This window comes from Acomys russatus, chromosome X (genome assembly GCF_903995435.1).
Source record: "Acomys russatus chromosome X, mAcoRus1.1, whole genome shotgun sequence".
Lineage (NCBI taxonomy): Eukaryota > Metazoa > Chordata > Mammalia > Rodentia > Muridae > Acomys > Acomys russatus.
Window position 1 is genome coordinate 35,504,965 of NC_067169.1, and position 26,037 is coordinate 35,531,001.

At 36.0% G+C, this 26,037-nt stretch overlaps 1 protein-coding gene across 1 annotated transcript; it reads left to right on the plus strand.

Annotated features, from left to right (window-relative positions):
* The first annotated feature begins 1,409 nt into the window (after positions 1 to 1,409).
* Positions 1,410 to 25,441, plus strand: Tmem47 (transmembrane protein 47). The gene is made up of 3 exons (XM_051142597.1): positions 1,410 to 1,915; positions 14,761 to 14,901; positions 25,139 to 25,441. The coding sequence occupies exons 1-3, from the start codon at positions 1,690 to 1,692 to the stop codon at positions 25,315 to 25,317; spliced, it is 546 nt and encodes a 181-aa protein (XP_050998554.1). The 5' UTR covers positions 1,410 to 1,689; the 3' UTR covers positions 25,318 to 25,441.
* Positions 25,442 to 26,037: the final 596 nt, after the last annotated feature.

A 26,037-nucleotide genomic window follows, 5' to 3' on the forward strand; every position in this document is an offset into this window, starting at 1 on the left:
GGAGCACTTTTGAGTATGTTTCTTGGTTATTTTTGGTGCGTTCTCAAATAATTAAGATGATAAAGGTTGAAAGGTAGGAAACATGGACAGCTCTTCTATTTATAGTTGTAAGAAAACTTTGAGTTTTATTTTACTTGTGGCTTCTTTTTAGTCTGAGGTCACCCGATACTACCTTGATTGCTTCTTCCACTCCAAGTGTTTGTGTCAAAATGTGCTATGCCTGTGGAAAGAGGCAGATAGAAGAGAAAGACTGTTAAGTTCCCCCTTAATCCATCCCTCCACAGAAAGTATAAGAATCATTAAGGTTGAGGATGGTATTATGTGAGGGGTGGGGAGCATGCCAGGGGACATTCTTCAGGTCATTATCCTCATCTTTTACTTTAACACTAAGTTATTGAAATGGTGAATGACCTGGAAACATCCTTAACCACTGCTGTAGTCATTAAATTGCTCTTGTTTTTGTAGGCAAGATGGAGAGTAGTTTTAAAAAGGACAGGAACCAGCCCTCCAATCACGTTGAATTCGAAAATTACAAAGCCACAAATTCAACTTCAAAGGTGTGCACTTCTCACAAATTGGCTAAAAGTATGAAACTCCTCCCGAAGAACCAAGACAATGCCCTCTAAAAATGTCCTTAAGTCAATTTCCTGAAAAAAAAAATCTATGTTGATGCATTAGTTCCCCAATCAGGAATGATATATCACTTCTTCCTATCTTAGGCCCTGTAGTAGTTTGCTGAGGAACAAGGCAAGCTTAACACTGAGGGTAGGCATTCAGATCTAGCAAACAGAGTGGGGAGATATTTAGGGATTCTAGCCAAAGTACAACGGAGAGAACAGCAGAGATGCAAAGAAGGCTTGCTTTACATTTTGTGAAATCTCTCATTTCCATTTTTTTATCTCCTGCTTGTCCTTCAGAGGGAGAGCAAAGGCAGCTGTTAGCTTGAGGAGAACTGACTTAATATGGAGCTGGAAGGTAGGCATGGAAGGGTGGCTCCTGGGCTCATTCTGGGTTCAGTGTGTAAAGTTTTACTTTTCTCTTCCTTTCACAACATCATTCCGGATGTGAATTGTCTGGGAAGAAGGCATAAAGTCGCTGAGTAGGAAATATATATTTTCTCCAAAGAGCACTGGCTAGGACGCCTTCTAGAAAAATGGTCAATCCTTGCTCCCAAAGGGAAAGCCACGTGACCGGGAGACATCTCCACGGAGTGACCCGGGAGCAGCCATGGCGTGGCCAGCAGCAGAGAATTTCTGTGTGCAGTGGCCACAGGATTAGTGGCAAGAAGGACAGGAGCCCTGGCGCCAGAAGATAGAGCGTTCCGCCGCTGGGGTGCGGACCCTCCGCTTCTCTTGCAAGGCGCCGCCTCCTGCAGCCTGGGGCGGGGCTGGGGCGGAGCCAGCCTGGCCGCGCCAGGGAGGAGCAGGCGCGGGCGAGGGCGCGGGCAGAGCTCTTGGGAAGGTTCCTTGTACGTTTGCTGTCGCTGCAGCTACTAACAACCTCCTTTGGGCCAGCATTCCCAGCTAGGCGAGTCTCGCTGGCTGTTTGGCGTGCGGAGCAAAGACCTCGAGGATCGAGTTCTACTCGGGGTGTACCACCGTTTCTCTAGTCGGGAGGTCCGGCTCCAGGCTCTTTGGACCCTCCTGGCGTCCTCGCCTGCATCGGGGAGGCGGGCAGCGGCGCCCGGGCATGGCTTCGGCGGGCAGTGGCATGGAAGAGGTGCGCGTGTCGGTGCTGACCCCGCTCAAGCTGGTCGGGCTCGTATGCATATTTTTGGCGCTGTGTCTGGACCTGGGAGCCGTGCTGAGCCCGGCCTGGGTCACCGCGGACCACCAGTACTACCTGTCCCTGTGGGAGTCCTGCCGGAAGCCCGCCAACCTGGACATCTGGCATTGCGAGTCCACTCTCGGCAGCGGTGAGGCCCCCGCGCCGCGCCCTTCGCCCGTTGATCCCGCGTGGCCACCCAGGGCTCCTTTGCTGCCAATGCTACTCTGGGTGTCTCTCCTCTCCCCTTCCCCCTCCTTCCCCCCCTCCTTGGCCTTCTCAGACCCTCCAGCCCTAGGACCCTCCTGTATATGCCCCTCTATGGAAAGGGTCCGGGTAGCCAAGACTCCAGAGACCTCCCACGCCCTCACCTCCTCCTTTGCCAGTCCCTCCGGCTTTGGAGTAACACATATGCTATTTTGAGCAATTGTTATCATTGAAGGCGAGAACCATGTGGCTGCGTAAAAAATGCAAAGGCTTCCACACCCCCGGTTAAAAAAGAAATGGGCAAAAAGCTCCAAATCTAAGATGTGTAGGTTCTCAGCTCCAAACCTCTGTCTGAGAGCAATTTGCCCAAGTTTTCCTCTTGGCCCACATTTCTTTCTGTTCTCTTTCACTTTACCTGGGTTTTCCCTAGTTAATTTTAGTGTGTGTGTGTGTGTGTGTGTGTGTGTGTGTGTGTGTGTGTGTCTGTGTGTCTGTGTGTGTGTTTCCCCTTTAAATTTTGGGGAGGGATACCGAGAGCTAGGAGAAACTGATGAATTTCCTTTCCTTTTTTGGTGACACCGTTGTTGCTTCTCAGTTGCTTTTCTTTAACTCCAACAGTAAGAAACTCCCCTTTCTTCCAATCCGTTTCACTGTGAGTTAGTTACTCACAGTTGCCTTGGAAGTTGTGCTTTATTCAGCAAGCAGTAAAAATTGCTTGAAGATGGGTAGAGGAGGCGGTAGCCATTGTGGTTACTAGCTCCAAAGGGACTTTATGGCTTTATTCCCTTAATGACCCTCCAGGTTTGTTGTTGTTTTTCTTAGGTTTTTTGTTTGTTTATTTGTTTGTTTTTTACCATTTACAGTCTCATAGTAGGAATTTGCCAACTTCAGTTTCTTGCTAAAAACTAATCCCACTCGAATTCTGTTTCTTCAGCTGGTGGTGTGTGCACAGATTAAGGAATGTAAAAGGAAGGCTTCGAGGGTGCTCTTCTATGGTGGCAAGCGCACTCACAAACACTCAAACACAGTGACCTGAGAAACTCATTAAATTCCTTCTTGATAGTTTCATGTCTTCTCTGAGACTGTTTGTAAAGCTTTGTTGGAAATCTTTCAGGTTCCATAAAGTTGAAAAAGCACAAAAGCCACCACCATCTCCCCACCCCCCCCCCCAAAAGACTTTTCTTTGTCTTACTTTTTTTTTTTTTTTTTTTTTTTTTTTGTTATAAGAAAAATTAGCTCACTTGGTTAAAATCTTTCCAGAAATTTAATTTTGTACTCACAAAGGCTTTTTCTTTGCTATTACCTCAGAATACCTATTGAAGGGTTTCTTTGTCGATTGATTCATAGCGAAGGGGCTGGCAGCAGGAGGTCAACACTTAGGCCTTTTAATTCTTTCAGGATTAGTTGTTTACAACTGAAGAGAAAATAAATCCACAAAATGCCTTTCTTCAGTATCTAGGGGATCCAAATAAACTTTCGAAAAAATATCTTTGTCTTCAATAGAAATGGAAATTTATGTAGGAATGCCAGCTTCAGCAGGTCTCCTTAGCAACGGGAATCTTTTTGCCCCCTTCTCTCTGTCTCCTGAAATAATAGCCCTCTGATTGCATAAAGACTTTTCAGATAGGTTGGAGAAGTGAGCTTCAGCTCCCATTTGCTTTTCTCTTGGCCTGGAATGTGGGGAATGGAGTAAAGGCAGCTCCAGTTTATTTGGTGATCTTTCCTTAATTGCCTCCATACCCATTGATTTCAGCTACAAGGAAATTTGTAGCTGAACAAGAAGAAAGTAAAAGAAAAAAAGATTTCTGCTGGACAAATAAGGACATATAAAGCTTAATGCAAATATGGTGTACGTAGGAGAGTGCAAAGGGAAAATCAAAGCAACAACACTTTTTGACACCTCCTCTCCCAGCCCCTTCCCTTATTTTGTCTTCATGCCATTCAATTTGGGTTCCTGAAATCAGCTTTAGCTTAATTTAGCTTGAAAAAACTAGTTTTCTGTCCCCCAAAACATAACAAGATAGGTTATAAGCAGAGATGGTTTTCTTTGAAGTTTTGTGGCACAAGTTCTTGACTTTCTGTTGTAGCAGAAAAGTTGTGAAGGGAAGGGCTAAAATACAGAAAATTGCTCTACTCACTTAGAAAATGTGCTCCTAAAGATGTTATGTAGAATTGAAGCTTCTATGTTCCAGTGTTTTGAGACAAAGAGAGATACTAGGATCAGCCCAGGAATCCTGTCCTTTTCTGTTCGAAAAGCTGGGAGTTTATTTAGTCTATTGTGCAGAGTAGCAGAAGGATTGGAGCAAAATATCTTTCTGAATATTTTAAAAGATCCACTTCATTCTCTTAGGAAATCAATTACTTTGGGAAAACCTACCAAGGATAGTTTTACAGAAGGTCCTTCCCCAGGATCTTCAGGGCTTAATTAAAAACCTTTGTCTTAATTAGAATTAAAACTGCCTTGAAGAGGCAAGGTTTTATTTCAAGGGGGAAATTTCAAGAATGTTTTTCTTCTGAGGACAGCATTTCCTACTTAGGCACAGTTTCTACTGAAACATTCCCTTAAGCCATTATTTTAAACTTGCATTTGAATTTTGGTACCAAATATGCCTTGTTTGCTGTTTATAGCCATTTTTGTGGTTTTAAGCTGGAGCAGAGCCATGCCTCTTGTGTTCTGGTATATTGAAGGTTGCGTCAGCACTTCTAGTATGGTTGACAGTCAGCCAGAATGCTTTTCACTAGATTCTCAATTGGTAGCACTGGCATTCATCTTTACTTGTAAGTTTTCTAGGAAAACAAACGAGAAAAGAGTGAATTGTCACTAGTATTAGGGAGGGGAATTTTGAAACGCAGTAATCACACTGCTGGCCTCTATAGAAATTTTTTCTTATGAAGATTTTCCCCAGGACCTTTGGACAGCTTTTTAATAAGTCTTCGGTCTTATTCAAAATGTTTATAATGTTTTATCCACTGCTTCCTGTTTAGTTTGATAACTTTTCCCCTACAATATAGTAGTTAGGGTTTCACAGCCTTGAGAATTACAGCCGAATATAGAACGCAGGTTCCCTAAATTCCACATTATGCAGCTGTGTAATTCCTAGGATGTTTTTATGTTTCTGTTCAGAACAATTAATATGTTGCTAATTCCTATGAAACAGATGGCTTTTTACTGTGATTTTTGACTCAGCAAAAAACAGGCCATATAGGTAGCTCAATAAACATGTTTAACAGAGTGTGATTTGGGACTTTAACAAGGGTATGCTTAACTTTTTTTTTTAATCAACAAAACACTTGATCAAATAGACCCTTCTCAAGAAATATTATTAGCATCATTGGTGCATTGCCCTAAGAATAGCTACATTTGTAGCATGAGTCATTGGTAGTTTTGAAATGACAGGGAACTCTATACTAAAACAGGTGAGTATTATTATTTTCATTTCACAGGAGGTTCTTTCAAGAGGGGCTTACATGTAGGTCATGCTTTTCAACCTTAGTATCAAAAGTCCCTTTAAAAGGAATTTATGAATAAAGCCATATTAGGTGTAGTTTAAGATAAATGGAACTGCCTAAACACTTGGGATACTTAGAACATCTAAGATACAGTGACTCTAAGTTCAGATCCATGTCATCTGTGCATATGTTGAGACTACTCCTTAATTTGGAAATGGAATTTCATCAGTAATCCTCACAATGTGATGTGAATCAGGAAGGTTTAGGTGTTCCCTGAGATGAGTTGACACTGACAAATGTGTTTACAAATAGCAAGCTCTGTAGTCACTAAAAGCATACCCTCTTGTAGCTTCTTCTAAGAGAAAATCACCAGGACAAATGGATTAATGTGTGAGAAGGTACTAGTACTCGCTAGCACTTTAACCTTTTAAACATAAATCAAAGAAAACCCAGGATCAGCTAGATCAAGATGTTCGTGGTGATTTTTTTCTTTTAGTATCTTCTTGTATTTCAAATTCCCCAAAGATATTTTAATTTGTGGTCAAATAGAATCCCTCTTTTTGCTCACTTTCATAGAAAGGTTATAATCCCCAGGCAGTCCCTTAGTGGAGTCTTTTGGCAGCAAAGTGGTTTGAGGTAAGTGTAAAAACTGGCATTTAAAACAAAGTCTGGCATGGCAAAACAACGGAAACACAATGAAACAAACAAAACAAAAGCTTTTCTCAAATAAAAGATCTTACCTGTTAACAAGAAACAGGTTCAGGATTTTGTTAATTTCTGTTTATTAATTAGACAGTTTGGGAAGACCTAAGATATAACCAACATTTCTAGGATCTATTAATGAAAATTCTTGAGATATTTCAAAATAAATATCTACAATAAACTTCTGTATGAACCATGATAAGTTATGGCATAGTCTAATGGTAGGACAAAGTACTATTTTGAAGACTACATGCGACTTAAGCTTTCTTCTGACAAGAAGTTGGCTACTCACCAATGATGTCAGCACATAAAAAGTACTTAACTTCTTCAGATGGCATGTCATAAAGATTAAATACATGAAACATTATTTTTCTTTCATATTATATCTTTACAAGAGCAAACTCAAAATTATATTTTTCAGTGGTAGTAATTCTCATTTTAAGTACTGTAAGTTTTTGCATTGGATAATATAGTTATTTTTCATATCAGATTTAATTAGTCTGAATTTTCTAGCATTTAGTAAAGCTCCTGGTAGGTCATGGTCAGAGAACTATTATCTTAGTAGCTACTTTTGATTCAGTACTGTTTAAGGCAAGATACCTCACTTACTCCCAGGGTCATATTAATGAATGTACAGTGTTACCAAGAATACTATGGATTTTGATAAGTTTACCAGGCTCTTCATTTGTGAAAGAGATGAGGATTTATTCAGTTTAGTAATTCAAGGAAACTAACTGGATTAAATGTTAGTGGTATGAAATAGCCATACTAGGGACCACTGAAGGTCAGGAGTGCAGATAGAGCATAAGGAGCCTAACTTGTCCTTGATCCAGATAACTATGGTCATAGCTGAGCATAACTTTTACACTCGGAGACCAGAATGTAGGATCCTGTTCTAAGTATTTCGAGCAAGGGTTTGACACTTCTGTAGGAATAATTGCAAGGCTTGTTTTGGCTGAAACACATCCAGGGAACACTTATAGGTAGTCTTTTTAGTGTGGTGATCTCAGGATTATTAGACTAGTTACCAACAGAGTGAAAATGTTGAGAGCTGTGTTCTTCCAGCTCTCCTATTCCATTTTATTGGTTAGAGAGCCATGTGACCAGCTGAGATTTAAGGGAAGATCTGGACCCCATCTTTCAATGAAGTATACCATTTGATATAGTCTATTGGTATATCTATACAATTCTTTATTGCCTCTGAAGAACAAAGAGAACCACATATGTAGCTTTTGCCAAAGGAACTGATAGTTGAAACTATCATTGTTTTCAGATTATTAGATCGTCTTCCTTGAAAATTAGAGAAGGACACTTTAATTCTTTTACTATAAGGTTTATATTGGATTGGGGGAAATAGTAAAACCTCAATTTTCTATAATATAGGAATGGATTCTTGGCTGCACAAACAATAAAGATCCTCAGTTATAAAATGCATATATATGTGTGTGTGTGTGTGTGTGTGTGTGTGTGTGTGTGTGTGTACTTACATACATATAAGAAAAAAAGACCTTTGTAAAAGTCTCCTAAAGAACCAGAAAAACAAACATGGCCCAGTTTAGGTTCTGTCGGAATTATTATTAAGTGTTCCGAAGTTTGAACTGATAATTTAAGGAGTCATTTGATGATAATGCCACAAACTTTGCATTGTCTGTTTAAACTGTGTTTATTAGAAAAAAAATGTAAGAAAAATAGAAGTTATAATCTCAATTCCATATTATTTATATCAAGACAGGCACTAAAACTTAATATTTTTATCAAGAGAATTTCTTGATATCATGTTTAAGACTTCTAAACAAATATCCACCAAAACTTTGCCACAGTCTATTAGGAATGAAACCTGGAGTCTATTCCTAGCACCATCTCCACCTTCTTACCATCTCACAAAGCACCAGTAAGTTAACTTCATTAACAGTGATTCAATATCAGGGGGCAGATTCCAAACTGAACTTAGTCAGAAAGCCTGTGTTAGTTGAGGAGACTAACAAGATAATGAAACAAAGGATATGATTTAAACTAATGGAATAAATTTACAACCTGCTGAAAATGAAGCAATATAAGTTCTTCCCTAGGGGAGTTGAAAGAAAGAAGGAGCTGTTTGGGATTAGTTCACCTGTTTTCTTCTCCCATATACACAACAGCATTATTTAATTTGAGTGACTATTTGAATATCTCCCTTCTGCTTTCTGAATGTTATTAGCTGTCCAATACCTATTTAAACAATTTATAGTGTCTAGAAGGCCACACACTCTTAGTCCCATCTGTAGGTTTGCAGCTTTCTGCATTTCTTAAAGAAACTCAGGTTTTAGATTGAAACCTTGGCTTTTATTTTTTTTTTCGGTTTTGAGACAGAGTTTCTCTTTGCTGCTCTGGCTGTCCTTGAACACACTCTGCGGACCAGGCTGGCTTAGAACTCACTCTGCCTTGGCCTCCTGAGTTCTGTCCAACCCTAAACCTTTCTTTTTCTTTTCTTTTCCTTTTTCTTTTTCCATTCCATTCTGTTTATTTTCTTTTCCTTTTAATAGTAGAAAAGAAATGACCTTCAATTTACCCTACCTAACATCTCTGTACAAATACCCCTTAGTAGTTATTATTGAGAAGTAATAGTGCTTGTTAACTTATAGTATCATCTAATGCCAATGAGTTTACTCATATAGCACATGAATATACAGTGGTCATTTGGCATGATGTTGGCTTTCTTTCTGTGTAAGTGCTAAAACATTCTATAATACCAAGTTCTTTGCTAATATTGTAAAAAAAAAGTTTATTTGAGAGGAAACATGATTATGTTATTCAGATTTTAAATTATATTTCTACTGAGTTTTCTAATACAACTATGTGAACTACCTAAGAGGTCCCCTTGTTAAAGAAAAAAATGTTTTTTCTTTTAAAACTACCTAAAAATAACTGCAAGGTTTGGTCAAAATTCTCATGATTGAACATTAGGAATTCATCTGCTACTGAGAATTTTTCTCCCTTAAATACATTACCTTGGTGTTTTTAGTTCCTAATGGTAGAAAGGAATGTACAATAATGAGATAGCTTTCAAGTTGTCATCAACATAATTCAATTGAAAGGTTTTTTTATAAATATGTCCTATAACTAAGATTAACTAGAAGTTGCCATTTGATAAGAATGAGTGAAAGTGTGCAAACTTATCTAGGTAGATTAGGAAGAATTTGGGGAACATTTATGTAGAGTGAAATAAAAGTCACTTTATTAACAGCTCTACTGAGTGACTTTCACTAAAGTTATGGATTTCATCTTAATGAATATAATCTTCTCTTGAGAAATTAAAGATAAACATACAAGTGGTTTCCAGACAAATTTTATTGTGATCATACAAGTTTGTAAAAATCCATACCTTAATTTGTTTTTTGTTTTTAATGTATTTTATTAATATATTCATATTATATCTCAATTGTTATTTGTAATGAGAATTGTAGAAAAGGTAGAATAATCCGTTAGTACATTAACACATTATATTAATAAGTAATGTAAAAAGTATAATACATTTACAGCAATACTACTCACCCAAACAATGAAACTTGAATTTTAAAAAAAGGTACATTTCTTTATTGCTCTTTATGGTACCTAGTTTTGTGAAAGAAGTAACAGTTTGGGGTTCAGAGACTTATGTAATAGTAGAACTAATCTCAGCATAGAGACGTTGTGAATGGAGTTAAACAAATTTGTCAGTATTTGGTAGGTTAAGGTTTGAAAATAAGTTGAGGAAGTGTATGGTGTCCTGACCTTGGTTCAAAGTAGACAATGTATTCTCCTTAAGATTTTCCTTTCCTGGAAATTGTTAATGAATTTTGACTATGAATTCTCCTGGAGAATACAGTTCTACACGTGGGCAGTTGTTACATAGGCTATAGAACTTTCATAATGTACTGGCAACTTCTGACCAGTCTCACATATTACACTGCTAAAATTAAGCCAGCACAATTCTGTAGAATACTAATGTATTTATAGACAATGGAGACTCTGATGCAAGCGAGTAAAAATACCTTGAAAGAGGATTCAAATTTAGTGTCTGATGTGCATGTTAATATTGAACTTAGTGCTATAATTCATGGGCTTCCTGATTTTTATCCTGTTACGTGGAAGTACTTGGTGTGTGTGTGTGTGTGTGTGTGTGTGTGTGTGTGTGTGTGTGTGTGTGTGTTTGCTTTTGCTTTTTTTTCTGTTAGGAAAACTACAAAATTGTCTAAGGTTGTTGCCTCCCTGAGTTCAGTTCCTTTGTCACTTTTGCCCATATGTTCTCTAGTGAATGAGGCATGTAATATGGCACCTTTATTTCAGTTTAGTTTCTAGATCCAAAATATGTTACCTGCTCATGTAAGCCCTCACCAGTTTTATACATAAGAACATCCAGAATTTTCTCAGGATTGATTACCATCTGTTCTCTCACATCTTAGGAAAACAAGTTCAAACTTGAAGTCAGCTGCCCTAATGTTAAACAGAGAAGTACAGTGTTTAAATCAGTGCGATAGGCCACTGATGTTGTACAAAACATCACTACTCCACTACAACATCACATCATCATTTATAGAAATGTGTAAAAAGAATACAGAATAATAAATCTCAGGTTTCTATACTTCGTGTTAGTCAGTTCTACAAAGCATTTAATTGGAGACAAATGATCACTATAGAAAATAATGGGTAGTGAAACCATAAAACACGTAACCCTTTTTGTAAAAAGTAAACCTGAAAATTGCAAATGTTATGATATTTTAATTTGTCTTTCTTTTTTTTAATTAATTTATTTATTTTTTATTAATTTATTCTTGTTACATCTCAATGTTTATCCCATCCTTTGTATCCTCCCATTCCTCCCCCCCCCATTTTCCCATTATTCCCCTCCCCTATGACTGTTCCTGAGGGGGATCACCTCCCCCTGTATATGCTCATAGGGTATCGTGGTATAGCACATCTTTGTGACATAAAAACTTTAACTAAAATACCATTAAGGTTGAGTTTTGGTCACTTTTTAGTGTATTACTCTAAAATTGCTCAGGTTTTTGTATACACGTGTGCTAAACCCAATTTTTATACTTTGGTTGAGAAATAAATATTATGAACCTCAGGCTGGTACTTTAATATATGAACCTCAGGCTGGTACTTTAATATATGAACCTCAGGCTGGTACTTTAATGACCTAAGTATATGTAAATCGTATGTAATTTTCTTTTTAATTCTCCATATCATTATCATGTTGTTCAGTAAGAGAAAAAGTAAGGATTATTAACTATTTGTCCATGTCTTAGATTTGTCCTAAAGCTTAAATTATGGATTCTAGATCTTTATTAGTACACAAAAGAGAAGCCCTGTTCTTAGCTCTCAAGGCCCAAGCAGATCCTAAAAGTGCCGACTGGACTGCTTTGATTATAGTAGCTCTTCTTAACCACTGTTGTAGCTTGTGAATTGAGTCTTTTCTGGCCAGGAATGTAAAATTTGGGTCTTAGGGAACCAACCAGCCTGAGTGAATCTTTCCAAGTCGATATTCGGACAATAATTTAAAAACTTGACACTCTCCACCAGGGATATAGTCTTGGTATTCCAGTTCAAGCCCCAGCTTCTGGCCAGGGCAGTGACAGTCATGGACCATTTCTAGTCTCCCTTGGAAAATAAAACAGCTTTTCTGTTTGAGCTGTAACTCTGCTTGCAAACTAAAGGGAAGAGCAGGAATATTACAACAATGATGATGGTGGCTCTCCTGCTGACTCTGAGTCTAGAGAGATGTTTTTCATTGCTATAAAGCCAGCACTAAAAACAAATATAGGACATTTAGTAGAAAACCCAGAAATTCTTCTGTTCATCTGCTTTTAATGTATTTTCTGACCTGCAAGGTGTTCCTTTCGTAGTTTCTACTTAGGTTTAATAGCATACTTTCCTGTGTCTACTACTACATGAAATAAAATACCATTGTTTGAGAAAATTCAACTTTATGTGAAATTAGAAATGTTTGTTCTTTTTTTTCAAATTTGCATGAGTATCACTTGGTATTACAGATTTATTCAATTGACATTATTATGTGATTTCAGTTGTTTGACTAGACTTTGCCTAGAAAGAAAAATGTTTAACATTTGAAAATGAAATACACCACAGCCGTAAGAGTCCAAGACAGGGTAAAAACCAGCCTATTTTTTGTTTTGCTTTAATGTTTTTACACTTGGTTATTTAGTGTGTGTGTGTGTGTGTGTGTGTTTCTGTCTGTCTGTCTGTTTGTCTGTGTGTCTCTGTGTGAGTGTACATTTTTGTAGTCTGTGTGCTCATATAGTCAGTTGTCTTTTTCAACCAGATAGTTTTCAGGGATTGAACTCAGAGCCCCAGGCCTGGCAACATGTGTCTTTACTTGATGAGCCATGAAGTTGGCTCATCATTCACTTTTGTAATATATTTTTATTAGCATTTATTTATTTATTTATTTATTTATTTATTTCTGTGTGTAGCCACTTTAGCACTATGTCATAGTTAAACAGGTACAACAGAGACCATAACCCACAAAGCTGAGAATATTTATTTGGCTTCTTTTCTTTTCTTTTTTTTCAGAAACATTGCTGAGTGTCTTTCCTAGTGTGTCATTAAAAAATGAAAATAAATGTGTGATTTGGGTATTTGAAGTTATTAAATTTAGGCAATATTGGTCTAATTTTGAGTTGAAAGTAAAAATACTGAAAACTGTCATTTTATGCATATTTAGTTGCATGAAAGAACATATGAGTAAAAACAATATTGTAAGCTTGCATTGAATTTTTTTTTTAAGGGAGTGCCTATTTAGTTGTACCTTTATTTAAAGAAAGCTAAGAATTATCTTAAAGTGATAATCGTTTTCTAACAGTAATAGTCCAACTAAAATCACCCTTCGTGTAGCTGCTTGAACGCCAGGTGTTTTATTGATCCGTGAATGCATAGATGGATATTGTTCTTTGCTTTGTTCTCTATTTATTGCTTTAGTGTAATTATACTGATTTTTTTTAAATCAGAAATTTCAACTTATAAGTTTCCATTATGCCAAACAGTGTACTATACATAAACTTTTCCAAAATAATTTAGAGACTTCCAAATACAAGGATTATTATTACTTTTTTTTTTTTTTTGGCTTTTTAATTCAAAGCTACATACTGTTAGGGAATAAAAATGCCATATCATGGTTATCCTTTTAACTTCTAGTTGAAAGCCTTGAAATCCAGATACACTTTTGTTTGAAGTTAAATGGCTTTGTTCCAAATAGATGCATTAAAAATGCTCTCTACTTTCTTGTGATTTATGCTTATATTTTAAGATGTTTGGACTTGTTTTATATATTTGTTTTCTGATTGCTGTGCAGGCTGTAGTTGAAAACCAAGGTAACATCTAGAGATTTTTGGAGGCAAGGATGTGGAAAGGGTGTTAAAGAGCAAATACAAAAAGAACATCTGAAGGTTTCTCTGCTAATATTTTCTCATACTTCAACACTTGAGAAGATCTCTAGAAGGGAAATTTCAGAGGGAAGCAGCAAAGTGTCATGAGTTATGGACTTTGAGTAGAATGCCTTGCAGTTTAGCAATACATGAAAATCTACACTGCCATGTGCCTATCTGTATAGCATTCTTTATGTGATGCTTCCTGATCTATATGCACTTTATAAATTCATCTTTCTTTTTCTTGAATGGGAAGTGCATCATCTTTCTGCCATACCATTGCTACATCCTTATAAGAAACAATAAACTGTCATCATTGAGGTTTATTTTCACTGAATCAGACACGCTAAGTAGCCCAGTACAGCTTCACTTTTTCTTCATTGACGAAAGGAGCTAAGCAATTGTTTGGAGTCTAGTCTAACTCTGTGAAATTTCGTACTTCAGAAACCAATGTGGTTATGGTGACTAACAGCAGTCAGAGACACATGAAGTGAAAATAAATAAAACACCAACAAACCTTCCTAATGCAAATTGACTGGGGCATTGTTTTAGCAGTGAGAGAAGGTAAATTAAAACATAGCATATTTATGAGGTGAAGGAAAGCTTTCCAAAAATGGAAAGCATTTAATAATTTTGTATTTTTGTCACATGAGATGATCTTTAGATGCTTAAAATAAAAACACAAAATAGTTCATATTATTTATGGACAGACCAAACTAGATTGGTCATGGTACTGGATCTTTTCAGTAGCCCAAGAAGTAAGGTAGTTATTGGCTGGGAAACGGCATAGGAATATTTCTTGGTGATACAAATATCTAAAATCTGTATATCAATGGTGGTTATATACAATCCATCTTTATTCTTACTGTCTCTACTTAAAATTTATTAACTTTATAGTTCAATAAAAATTTTAATCTTTATGTTGAAAATTAGTAGGTCATGGGGACGGGCACTCAATTTAACATTAGGGGAGCCCATGTAATAAGTGTGGCAAACCTCTGCCCTAGAAACTCTGCTACGCTTAGTAGAGGAGCCATTTCTGAAGAAGGGCATTAATATTAATTTTTGTCGCAAAACAGTTCAAACCTCAAAGGATGGTTAGCATGAAGCAAAATCACATCCATTGAGCTGCATCAAGGTGAAAGGTGCTGAGCAGAATTTTGTTGACTCTTTGCAGACTTACTGCTTAAAAGCCATGCTTTTCTTTTCTTTCTTTTTTTTTTCTTTCCAGATTGGCAGATTGCTACTCTGGCTTTACTCCTGGGCGGTGCTGCCATCATTCTCATTGCATTCCTGGTGGGTTTGATTTCGATCTGTGTGGGATCTCGAAGGCGCTTCTACAGACCTGTTGCTGTCATGCTTTTTGCAGCAGGTAAATATATTCATTATGTTCAAACCAGCATTAAAGATTCATGATCCTTTCTACCATTTGCCCTTTTATGCATCAGTATGTGTTTGCTAATGAAAAGTGAGAGACATTTGTTGTATTTTAAGGTAAATTGGCTGAAGGCTTATCATAGTATCAGTTTCCAGCATGTTAAGCATTTCACAGAACAGTGTCAATTTCTAAACTTCTTACTAAAATGTGAATAAATAAAACTTCTTGGGCTGAAAATACTTCAGTAGTAGAGTGCTTGTTTAGCATGCCTTGAGGCTCTAGGATTGAGACTCTAGGTTCAGTTCCCAACATTGCAAAAAATAAAAACCCCAAATCCAAACAAAACAAAAAACCTCTCTCCACAGGGCTGCTGAGATATGGCTTTAGAAACTGTAGCAGATGTATTTATCAAGTGTTTTTTTAAGGCATCCATTCTCCCTGACCCCTAGCCTCCTTTGTGATCACAAGGCAGTAACAGTATCTTTTTTCCTTTTTTAAAATTCTGACATGAAACAAAAAAAAGACATTTTGAAAATGTACTCTTAAAGGCATATGTGTTCTGGAAAGTAAGCATTGTTATATGGGAAAAATCATGACAGTTAACATGAACTATCAAAGAAGTTAATTGTATGAGGGCAGTTGGATGTCTATTAATTTGACAGCCTTATTCCATGCAGAACATTTTAAATCAAAATATCAAACAAAAGGCCAGCAGCTGCATTAATAGGGGTGGGGCTTGTGGACTGTTACACGTCTCATTTTCATTTTTTGATGTGACTTTTAATTTTCAATTATAAGAATATCCTTGAATATATCATTCATTTTGACTCCTAACTGTAATATTCTTGTGGTATCTTCAATTTTCCCTGTCAGTCATAACCGATTTGAAGTCTGCAAAATAAGCCCCTCTGACTGTCAATAATGAAGACACTGACAGAACCATCTAGCCTGTTAGATGGAGTTTTAAAGGCTGTTTAAAATTGGAATAGATTAAATTTCTCAGGATTTAAAGTGTAGTCTGAAACTATAACTACAAAATTCAAAGAGTTCTACTGCCCCCTGCTGCTTGTGTTCAACTTATAACAAAGAAACTGATTAGAATGTAGGCAGTGATATAACTTTCTCATGTACTCTGGTGCCTCACATTTGACCATGTCCCCTGGAGGGGGAGACCTGGTGGCACTCAGAGGAAGGACAGCAGGTTGCCAAGAAGAAACTTGATACCCTATGAGAATATATAGGGGGAGGTAATACCCCTCAGGAACAGTCATAGGGGAGGGGAATAATGGGAAAATGGGGGGGGGGGGAATGGGAGGATACAGGGATGGGATAACCATTGAGATGTAACAAGAATAAATTAATAAAAAGAAAAAAAATAAAAATGAATATCCAAAGGGCTTAAGAGGAAGCTAGAAATATGTCTAATTTATGTAATTAAATGACCTGGTCAAAATCAAGAAATGACTGACAGACCTGAGACTAGAAAAGAAGACAATGAATCTGAAAGAAGTGGTTCATTCATTACGCTTTTCCTCATGCAGCCATTCAACTATTTCTGGGATGTCTGTTATGGACTAAACATTGTATTAAGACAGCTCTAAAAGTGGTCAAATAACACCACAAAACTTCTTCTTAGCAGACTAAAAAAGCATGACTACACAGTATAGTTTGAAATGTTTGTAACACCACAGTATTGTTGCTGCCATGTGGAATGACAACCTCAATTGGGAATGATAGAATACCAAATAAAAACCACCCTTGAGATATATCACTATTTGCCAGCTGATTTCTTAGTTAATTGATTTACCATTGGGTCTTTTTCTGTTTTAGGTTGAAACAATGTAGGCATTTTAATTAGGTGTGAGTTTGTCTTTGAAAGTAGGAACTTCAGAACAGAACAATGAGATAATAAGTTGAATTCTTCTAGATAAACTGTATCCTGTGATATGAGAGGCTTTAAAACTGAGATTGTTACAAGCCATTTTTAGAATAGTAGACATTTCTTATTGTAGGATGGCAAAAGATATTCTAGTTATTTTTTTTAACATTCAATGTTACTGTGAACACCTAGTTTCTATTCCATTTAGTGGTTGACTCACTGCATCATGGCTACTGAAAGAACTCCATTGCTGGCAACAACTAGAAATTAGCAGAAAACTAACTAGGTTCGTTTCCAATATACATACATACACATGTATATGTATTCCCTTAAAAAAATATATATATTCCAAGTATAGAAACATTGATGAATATGTTAATTTAAGTATTGACTATAGTAAAGTATGATGGAAATTAACAAAATAATGGAAATGGGTTGGGCCAGAATAAACTTTTGGATTTAGCTTTAGCTATTACATATTAGTAAGTGATAAAATAATGAAAGGAAACCGTGTAGCAAGATATATATAGTGTCACTTCATGCATTGAGGCCTAAACTGAGCATTATACTGACTATTACACTTTAATAATGTACATGTCTTCAGATTTAATTGTGGTCTTTTTTGGCACTGATTATAGAAATCTGATTTGAAAAATCCATTAGTTTAATATTAGCTTTTCATATAAGCAAGACTAAACATATTAGTTATTTGTAAAATGCACAGAAAGCCAGCAAATCATTACATCTTGTTGAGTTTTTGAAAGCGTGTTCATTGCACATAGTAATCAATTATTAATCTGGATTTAAAATTGAAAATCTACATAATTAAAACTAAGTGTATTGAAGTAGTTGGCTTACCTCACATGTAATTCACTTTAGTGACTCAACGCATTTCTGGATGCATTTCATTGTCGTTTATATTGAATTTGTGAAAATAGTATTCATTTCTCTTAACAAAATATTTTCTTCTCCAAATATCAACAAGACTGTGCCACCAAGCAATGTTAGTGACTATTCATATACAGAATGAGATCTATCAAAAGAAATGTTTCTTTTCTTCTGCTCTGATGGGCAGTACCCGTATTCAAAGCAGGCATGCCACTTCCAACTCGGAAAACAATCTACCCAAAACAGCGTTCCTTGCTATGCCTGGTACTCATGGATACAAAAGAAATAGCCTTTGAATGAGTGTTAAAACATGACAACATTTAGTGTAAAAACTCTTGTGAGGGAAATGAAAACATGGAAACCACTTTATTTGATTCATTTAATATAAAGCCCTTTTCTCATTCAGGCTTAGAAAGCAACAGGTTTCACCTGACCCCAAAAGACGTTGTTCTTTTTTTTTTTTTTTTTTTTTATTGTTGTTGTTGTTTTTTTTTTTATGTTCTAAAACCAGCCAAACAAATTTCGAAGACTTTTTTTTTCTTTCTAGAATTCTTTTCTTCATGGTGGGCTTGTAATTAACTTGAGCAGTTGCTAATAGAGCTAAAGGTTAGCCATCATCACAGCTCACTAAGCCATTGTTCCATTTTCCATAACTCTCTTACCAGTATTAGAAATCTAGATTTAGATCCAGATTTTACTTGTAAAAATAATTAACTGAACACCTGCCATATGCCACAGTGTAAGATACTTAAGCATATTTTATTTCTGATCTAACAACTTTTATTTTTTTTAATTTATTGTATAACTTGCTTTATATCTTTAAAAAATTTTAACATATACATTTATTTTATTACACATGGATAAAACAAACTACATACAGCAGGGAGAACCATGAGACAATTATGAGTAATATAAATGTTACATTCATAGTGATTTGTCTATTTGTATTTGTCAAACTTGAAGTAAATATTTTTCCTATCTCATTGGGTCTAAATTTCTGAATGAAATTCAATATCTAACATATCTCATCTCTATTGACTTAAATCCTTCATCTTGTTCTAAAAAGATCTTATCCCCTAACCAACTAAGTTTTATTGTAAAACTAAACTTCTTGGCGAATAAGTCTGCCAGAGATATTGGGCTAAAAGGCCGAAGATGAGACTCCAATGTTATAGACACTGTTGGGTGACTGTTCGGGCAGTAAACTGTCCTGGTCATTTTTTTTTTCATTTTGGAATCTACTAACCTGCACTACCACTTCACTCAGGCATTTAAGTATTATTCCTTCTCAAGTCTTTGAGGGGGTACTGAAGACCAGAGAGTTTAGTTTTACTAACAGCTTTTATTATCAAAGAAGAAATAGGTTTGGAAAGGTTAATTAAGCACACCCCCCCAACACACACACACACACACACACACACACACACACACACACACACAATTATGCAGCTACTGTCTTGGAGAGCCAGGGTTTCCATTTAGGGTATCTATCTTATCTGAAAGACTAAGATTCCTGAATCATCTTACATGGTAACAATCATTAAAAAAACAAAACAAAACAAAAAAAGCAGAGGAGAATTAGCCCTAGGTTTAGTTTTCAAGAAAAATGTTCTCTCTTCTGGCTGCCCTCTACTTTCTAGATTCCTTAGATTCCTTACTGTAGTCCTTACCTCTCCACTTGAGTGAGTCTGTCCTGTAAATGCAGTTGTTCTGTCTCTCAGAAATAATACTCCTTTAAGAAATCAGTCTTGAAATGTCATAAAGACCACATACCGACATGTACTAAGTGACTGACGTGACTGAAGCATATCCCACAATGGAAGTTTCTTGTCTTTGCTGTGGTTGACTACTTCCTATTCCCTTTTGTATAGCTGACAGTGATAGATATGTTGAGATTCTGCTACCTGGCCTTAAATTTGCCTTACAGATGACTTAGCAAAATCGAAAGGATTGTTCCCTTCTTGGTTCTTCATTGTCTACTTTTATACCCCATTGATAATTAAAATGAGTGTTTTCTTTTGTCACTCATAGATTCTGGGTAGAAATTACAGAAAATATTCTATCTTTTATAATGAATTCATTATATTAGTAAAGATGCTCCATTTTTCATGTCTTCAAGAAGCTTCCCATAAGTATGATCTTGCAAGTAATTTTTATTTCTGAGTTAACTCTTATCCCTGATTTAAAGCTTGTGTTTTCTACCCCTTGTGATCATTTTAAAGTTACTGTGAGGTGTTGGCAGTGTGTTTGAGTCTATATTTTGGATGAAAAATGAGTCTAGCTTAGACTCCAAATTAAAACGGTACTCTACTCACAAGTCTTTAGATCTCTGTTTCTTATATCCTACTATACTTTGGTTAGTGTGTTTTACAATAATTAATTTCATACTGTTACTAATTTCAGAGTTATATATTTAATTAATTGATAGCCTCATTTTCCATTTGTAGGAAAAAGTATTTTTGTTCTGCAAGTTATAATTTCCTTTATAGTCAATATTTAGGAACCCAGCTGGAAGATCTGTTACCTTTATGTTATCTACAGAATTTGCCACTTGTTTTTCTGCAATACGATTATTGCCTTAGTTGAGGGTACAGTTGTTTCTCAAATGCCACATCTCAGTCCCTAAATGTGGTCTTTTGTTTTACTTTTTTACTAGTAATATCTAACTTAAAATGTTGGTGTGATTATTTTCTTTCCCTTTTCCTGCATCGAGATGTCATTCTTCTTAGTCATTTCTTTATATTTCCAATTTTTCTTTTCTACCTGTATCTTTTCTGCCTTTGCTCCCACTGTGCATGACGATACATCGACACCTACTGACCACTTGGGCTTTGTTATTTTTTTAATATATTTTATTACTTATTCATATCACATCTCAATTTTTATCCCATCCCTTGTATCCTCCCATTCCTCCCTCCCTCCCATTTTCCCCTTACTCCTTTCCCCTATGACAGTGACTGAGGGGGACCTCCTCCCCCTGTATATGCTCATAGGGTATCAAGTCTCTTCTTGGGCTTTGTTATTTTGTCTATTTAGTTTTTCTTGCATATGATCATAAGAATTCCACTTCTAAAGTATGACTCTATTCTTTTCTTTTGCCAACTTGGTTCCCACAGAAGCAAGCCCTAAGATAGTAGATTCAAGGGCAAACAACTCTCTTGGAGAGGTAAAAGAACGACTGCAGTAAGGAAGCTAGAAGTGAAAAAGGCTTCAAAGGACAACCAGGAGAACATCTTCTAACCCGTTGTTTTTGAAGCAGAAGCAGCTGGATTTTATTCCTTATTAGACCAAGTTTAGAAACTGGTGCAAAGCACACACTTTAGGATTTCTATCATTGAAAGAAATGGAAAGTTAGGGTATTTAAATCTCAATTTTTATGAGTAACTGGTGGAGCCAGTTAGTTGTCTGTAAGGGACTTCTGCATTGGTTCTCTAGAATTTGTCATCTGCTTACAGGCAAGCAAAATAACTGGAGTTACTAGAGGCAAAGAAATGTAAATGCTAGCAACTGGAAGTCAGTTTGCTATGTGAGAGTGGGGAGGATAAAAGTTTATGGTTGGGACATTAGCAGATTATGTAACAGAAACAAAAACCTCAACCAAACCATAATAAGTATTCCATAAATGTTTCTTGAAATGATAAAACATTCCCTTAGAAGAAATAGTGAATATTTTGAATGTTTAAATTGAGAAACACATGTTTAAAACTGGGTAATCGGTTTCTTGTTTGTAATCCCAGCACTTGGTAGACATTGGTATGAGGCAGGAGGATTGACACAACTTCAAGACAAATTTGGCTTACATATCAAGTTCATCTTATCTCAAATTTAAGCAAGCTTATAAAACAAAAACAAAATACACATAGAAATTAGTAGCTTCAAGATCCTCTCATATTTCTAGGCATACAATTTCATACTCATAATTTTCATTGCATTTTTTAAAAAGGAAGTAAACTCCAGATTGTCCGTAAATTCTGAAATGTGCTATAACTTTCACAAGTGCTGCATTTGATGAAGGGCACAGAATACCACAAAGAATGCCTAGTATACTTATATTTCATTGATTAGTGGTAAGATAGATATACAGCATGATGTCATTTTCTTATGCTGCAAATGTTGGTCCCTCCCTCCCCTTTGCAGAAATTGTAGTATATATTTTTATTAAATAGAAAAACTTTTTGTTTGCCCTTTTAGGGTATATCTTTTCTCATGTTTTCTATTGCACACATTTTTCTCTGGTGGTCCAGAAAGAATAACACAATTGAGAAAGCTAAATCATATTCGGGTAATTTTTTATTTTGCTGCAACACGAGAAATGTCTAAGCAAGCTGTTTAAAGAGAGTTTGTCACTTGAGCCTTAATGGGATTCTATTTCCTCTTGCCTTCTACCAGGAAGTATATCACTACATTAAACTATGTGGGCTCAGATCTTTATAAGTGACATACATTGAAATGAACCTTTGAAGCAGCCTTGGTGAGCACCTTACCCTAGAGACCAGCTGGTTGCTTTTTGAATAAATTCATGTTCATTATTACTTCTCTGCTCAAATATCTCTAGCCGCTGCCTGTAACTTAGAGTGGAAACCAAAACCCTAACTGTGGTTTTCAGGTTGAGACCTAACCAAGAACTGATGCTTGACTGTTTTGTTTTGGATTTTGTTTGGTTCTGTTTGGTTTGGTTTTTTACCCTCCCTGCTTTCTGATCCAGGACTGCAGCATTGGCATCTTCATTATTCAAGAGGCCCAGGAATTTACCACTGCCTGTTCCCTGAACATTCTTCTTGCTGTGTTGGCCTGCATCTCAATTCATGTTTGTGTGCTTATCACCTTTCCAGAAAATCCTGATTTGCTTACGAATCTAAAATGCAGCTCTCACCTCTTTTTCTGGTCCTTCTTGGATCTTAGTAGTATTTTCTTTTCTATTCAGAGTAAATTGATTAGTTGAATGGTTGATGACTTGGTGTTTTTTGTTTGTTTGTTTTTGACACATTCTGGCCTCCAGTGCATGATTCTCCTGCCTCAGCCTCCCCGGTGCTATTGGGAACTATAGCCATACACCAGAGTGGCCAGTTTTCTAGTTGGTATGAATTTTACTCATGGAGTGCCTATACATGAAACTAGCCGCTTTGTTTCTGCTGTTATCAATAGTTACTTAAACTGTATAACTCAGAAACATGCAAATATTCATTTAACTAAATTTATCAGATAAATTTGTATATATGTAACTCAAATTTTTACTTTAATTGTTCTGGGCACTTTAGCTATGATTCAGTGATGAGAGTATAAAAATCTAAGGAGACAATCCTTTAAAAGAGAGAGAAAATCATGCCCAGTCACCAATGTTTGTTTTTGTATGTTGAATGGTTGTAGTTGATTCATTAGTTTTTTGACATTTAAAACATGAGAGTTCCATTTCCTTCACCAAGGCAGAGAGACAACCTTTTTTTTTTTTTTTAATTAATGCACATTGTACCACTTAGTGGTTAGAAATAGATGAAGTGAGGTTATATAATTCTGCTGTTGGCAGAGACTTTTACTGTGATCTAAATCTTTAAACCAAAAAGAATGTGTGGTTTCTATTTTTAGTGTCAAGAGATTCTCCTTTTTCCTGTTTATCTACTCTAAGTAGTAATGTGGAAGAATGGCAGGCAGATGTAAGCCCAGAATGATATTGAACTATCAGGGAAGCACATTTTAAATTTGATCTGGATTCTGATAAGGTCCTTGCTCTCTGTTCATTCTTATAGAAAGTAATTATTTTGAGAAACATGCCCTACTTCATCAGTTTTATGCCAAAGGTAAATGAATATCATATAGACTTGCTGGGAACATTAATCATATTGGTAATGTGACCCTTTACAGATGCTGAGAACAAGTGAGAATAGTTCTTAAAATCTGAAATCTTTTGTTCTTTTTAAGTTTAATAAAAATATAAAAGCTATGTGTGTGTGTTTGTGTGTGTGTGTGTATGTGTGTATGTGCGTGTACACTGTACCAAAGTTTGTAGTGTTTGATTATTTACATTTTTATCCTTGAACTACTAGAATTTATAGTAGTTTAATAACTAAATAATATTCAATATAACAAACATCCTTTCTTATGTCAAGGCTAACTTTAATGTTTTCAAATTAATCTTTAACTTGTGTTTCAAAGAAAACAAATACTTTGAGCATTAGAGATATTTGTGGGGTTTTTTTGTAAATTAGCTCTGCATTGTAATGTGGACAGTGTATAAATAAATGAGCACAGCTGAAAAATTTCAGCCCCTTTTATGTATATCGTGACCTAGATTTTAAGTGGAAAAATCACCTTTCTCTGAGTGATAAAGCTACCATAGTAGGCAAATGTGCCAAATTTAGCCCATACATTCTAATTAAATTAATTTAAATAAAATATAAATTATATAATAGTTGATCCACTAGGAAGTTATGAGTTTTAAATGGATGACTTCATCTCCAGTGTAATCCAGTGTAGAGACTCTCATATAAAAATACCCACATGATATATGCCACTTTAATTTTAGATAGTTAAAACAAGCCTTTCCTTTCTTTGCCTTCCTGATTAATTGGTTTATTTTATTAACTATGACTCAACACAATTCCCTTTCACTCCTGAGTTAGAACTAAGAGCCTACTAGGAACTAAGATCTAAATTTTGTTTCTGCTGTAGTAGTCTTGGCCTAGCTTCTTTTCTGGATCATTATTCCTCATTTCTTCATTGACTTAATTTTTTTGAAAGCCAGTGGGAAATATATATGCAAATGCGTGTAAGATATAATAGATATAATTTGTTGTGGCTTCGTGGTAGAGAGGACTTTTAGTCTCTTTTAATGATGATAGGTCTGGACTGTGTGAGAGGGAAATTGAAAGTAGTTTCTAATTAGAGTAATAAAAACAAAAGCATCTAGATAAGTATAGAATATTGGACTTCGTCAGATGGTTGTGAACAAAAGTATCTCTTAAATTATAGGTTACCCAGATTTATCACTGAAAATGTTAGATTCTTCAGTTCCTTAAGTATAGAAATAGTGAGGGTTTAAGTCTGCATTGAGGCCACTATTGTTAGCTTTTTATAGATTTTGTATGAAATAGTTTTTAGAAATTTTGTATGAAACAGTTTAGCGTAAGTAGTGCTGCTACCTGTCATTAGTGATAATTGTACATGTGTTTGCAGAGCAAGAATCATTACTTTGTATATTCATGAATTACTATGTTTTACTAATTTCAATAATTGTTAATGGCAACTCACCAGTTATTAACAGGGCAATGAATATAGTATTGTGAGAATACCTAAGTAAAGAAAAGCTGCTGATATTTTAAATGGTAACATTTAGAATTAGCAATGCTTTAATTTTTGGCTTTTATACTTACTTTATTAAAGATTAACTCTCACAAAATGTATATTTATATGTCTATGCTGTTTTATTTGCTGTAAATAACATCATAATTTTGTTTGCATTTTTTTCAGTCGTTTTGCAGGTCTGCAGCCTGGTCCTTTACCCAATCAAGTTCATTGAAACTGTGAGCTTGAAAATTTACCACGAGTTCAACTGGGGTTATGGCTTGGCCTGGGGTGCAACTATATTTTCATTTGGGGGTGCCATTCTTTATTGCCTGAACCCTAAGAACTATGAAGACTACTACTAAAACCAAGTCTCAACACACACACACACACACACACACACACACACACACACACACAAGACAGACAGATAGACAGACAGACACACACACACACACACACACACACACACACACACACACACACACACACACGAAAAAGAGAAACCAAGCTACAAAAGGTTTATGTTGGCATCTTTTCTAACACTATTTTCTAAAACACTTGTGGAACATCAAGCAGTTTGCTCAGTTGATTTAATATCCTTTGTCTTCTGGCTGTTGTCATCATAACCAGCTTTTATATGCATTTTAGGGACCTGCACAAGTTAAGAGCGCTGATTAGATGTAGGCACATGCTGCAAACTTCCAGTATGCTCATGCCATTTTTTCTTGACAAGTTAAGGGTCTGTATGACAGCAACCATTGTGAGATGCTGGTTCAAATGAGAATTCCTGGAGTCTCTTATTGCCTGCAGGGAGCAGTTGGCATATGCAACACTTAAAAGTTTCTTTGCTCTGACAAAAATTCCACTGTTGGAGCCCTTATCACTTATTTATACCATACAGTGACTCCATTTGTTATTGGTTACTTGCTTAAGTGAATTTTTGAAAAGCAAAACTGCCCTTTAGGCATCTAATTAGAATCATAGATATAACTGGTTAATTCCAACTTTAAAGATATTATTTTTAATAGCAGGTTATAGTTTGCCAATTATAAGCTCCTAGAAAGGAAATTAAAGTTTGGAGA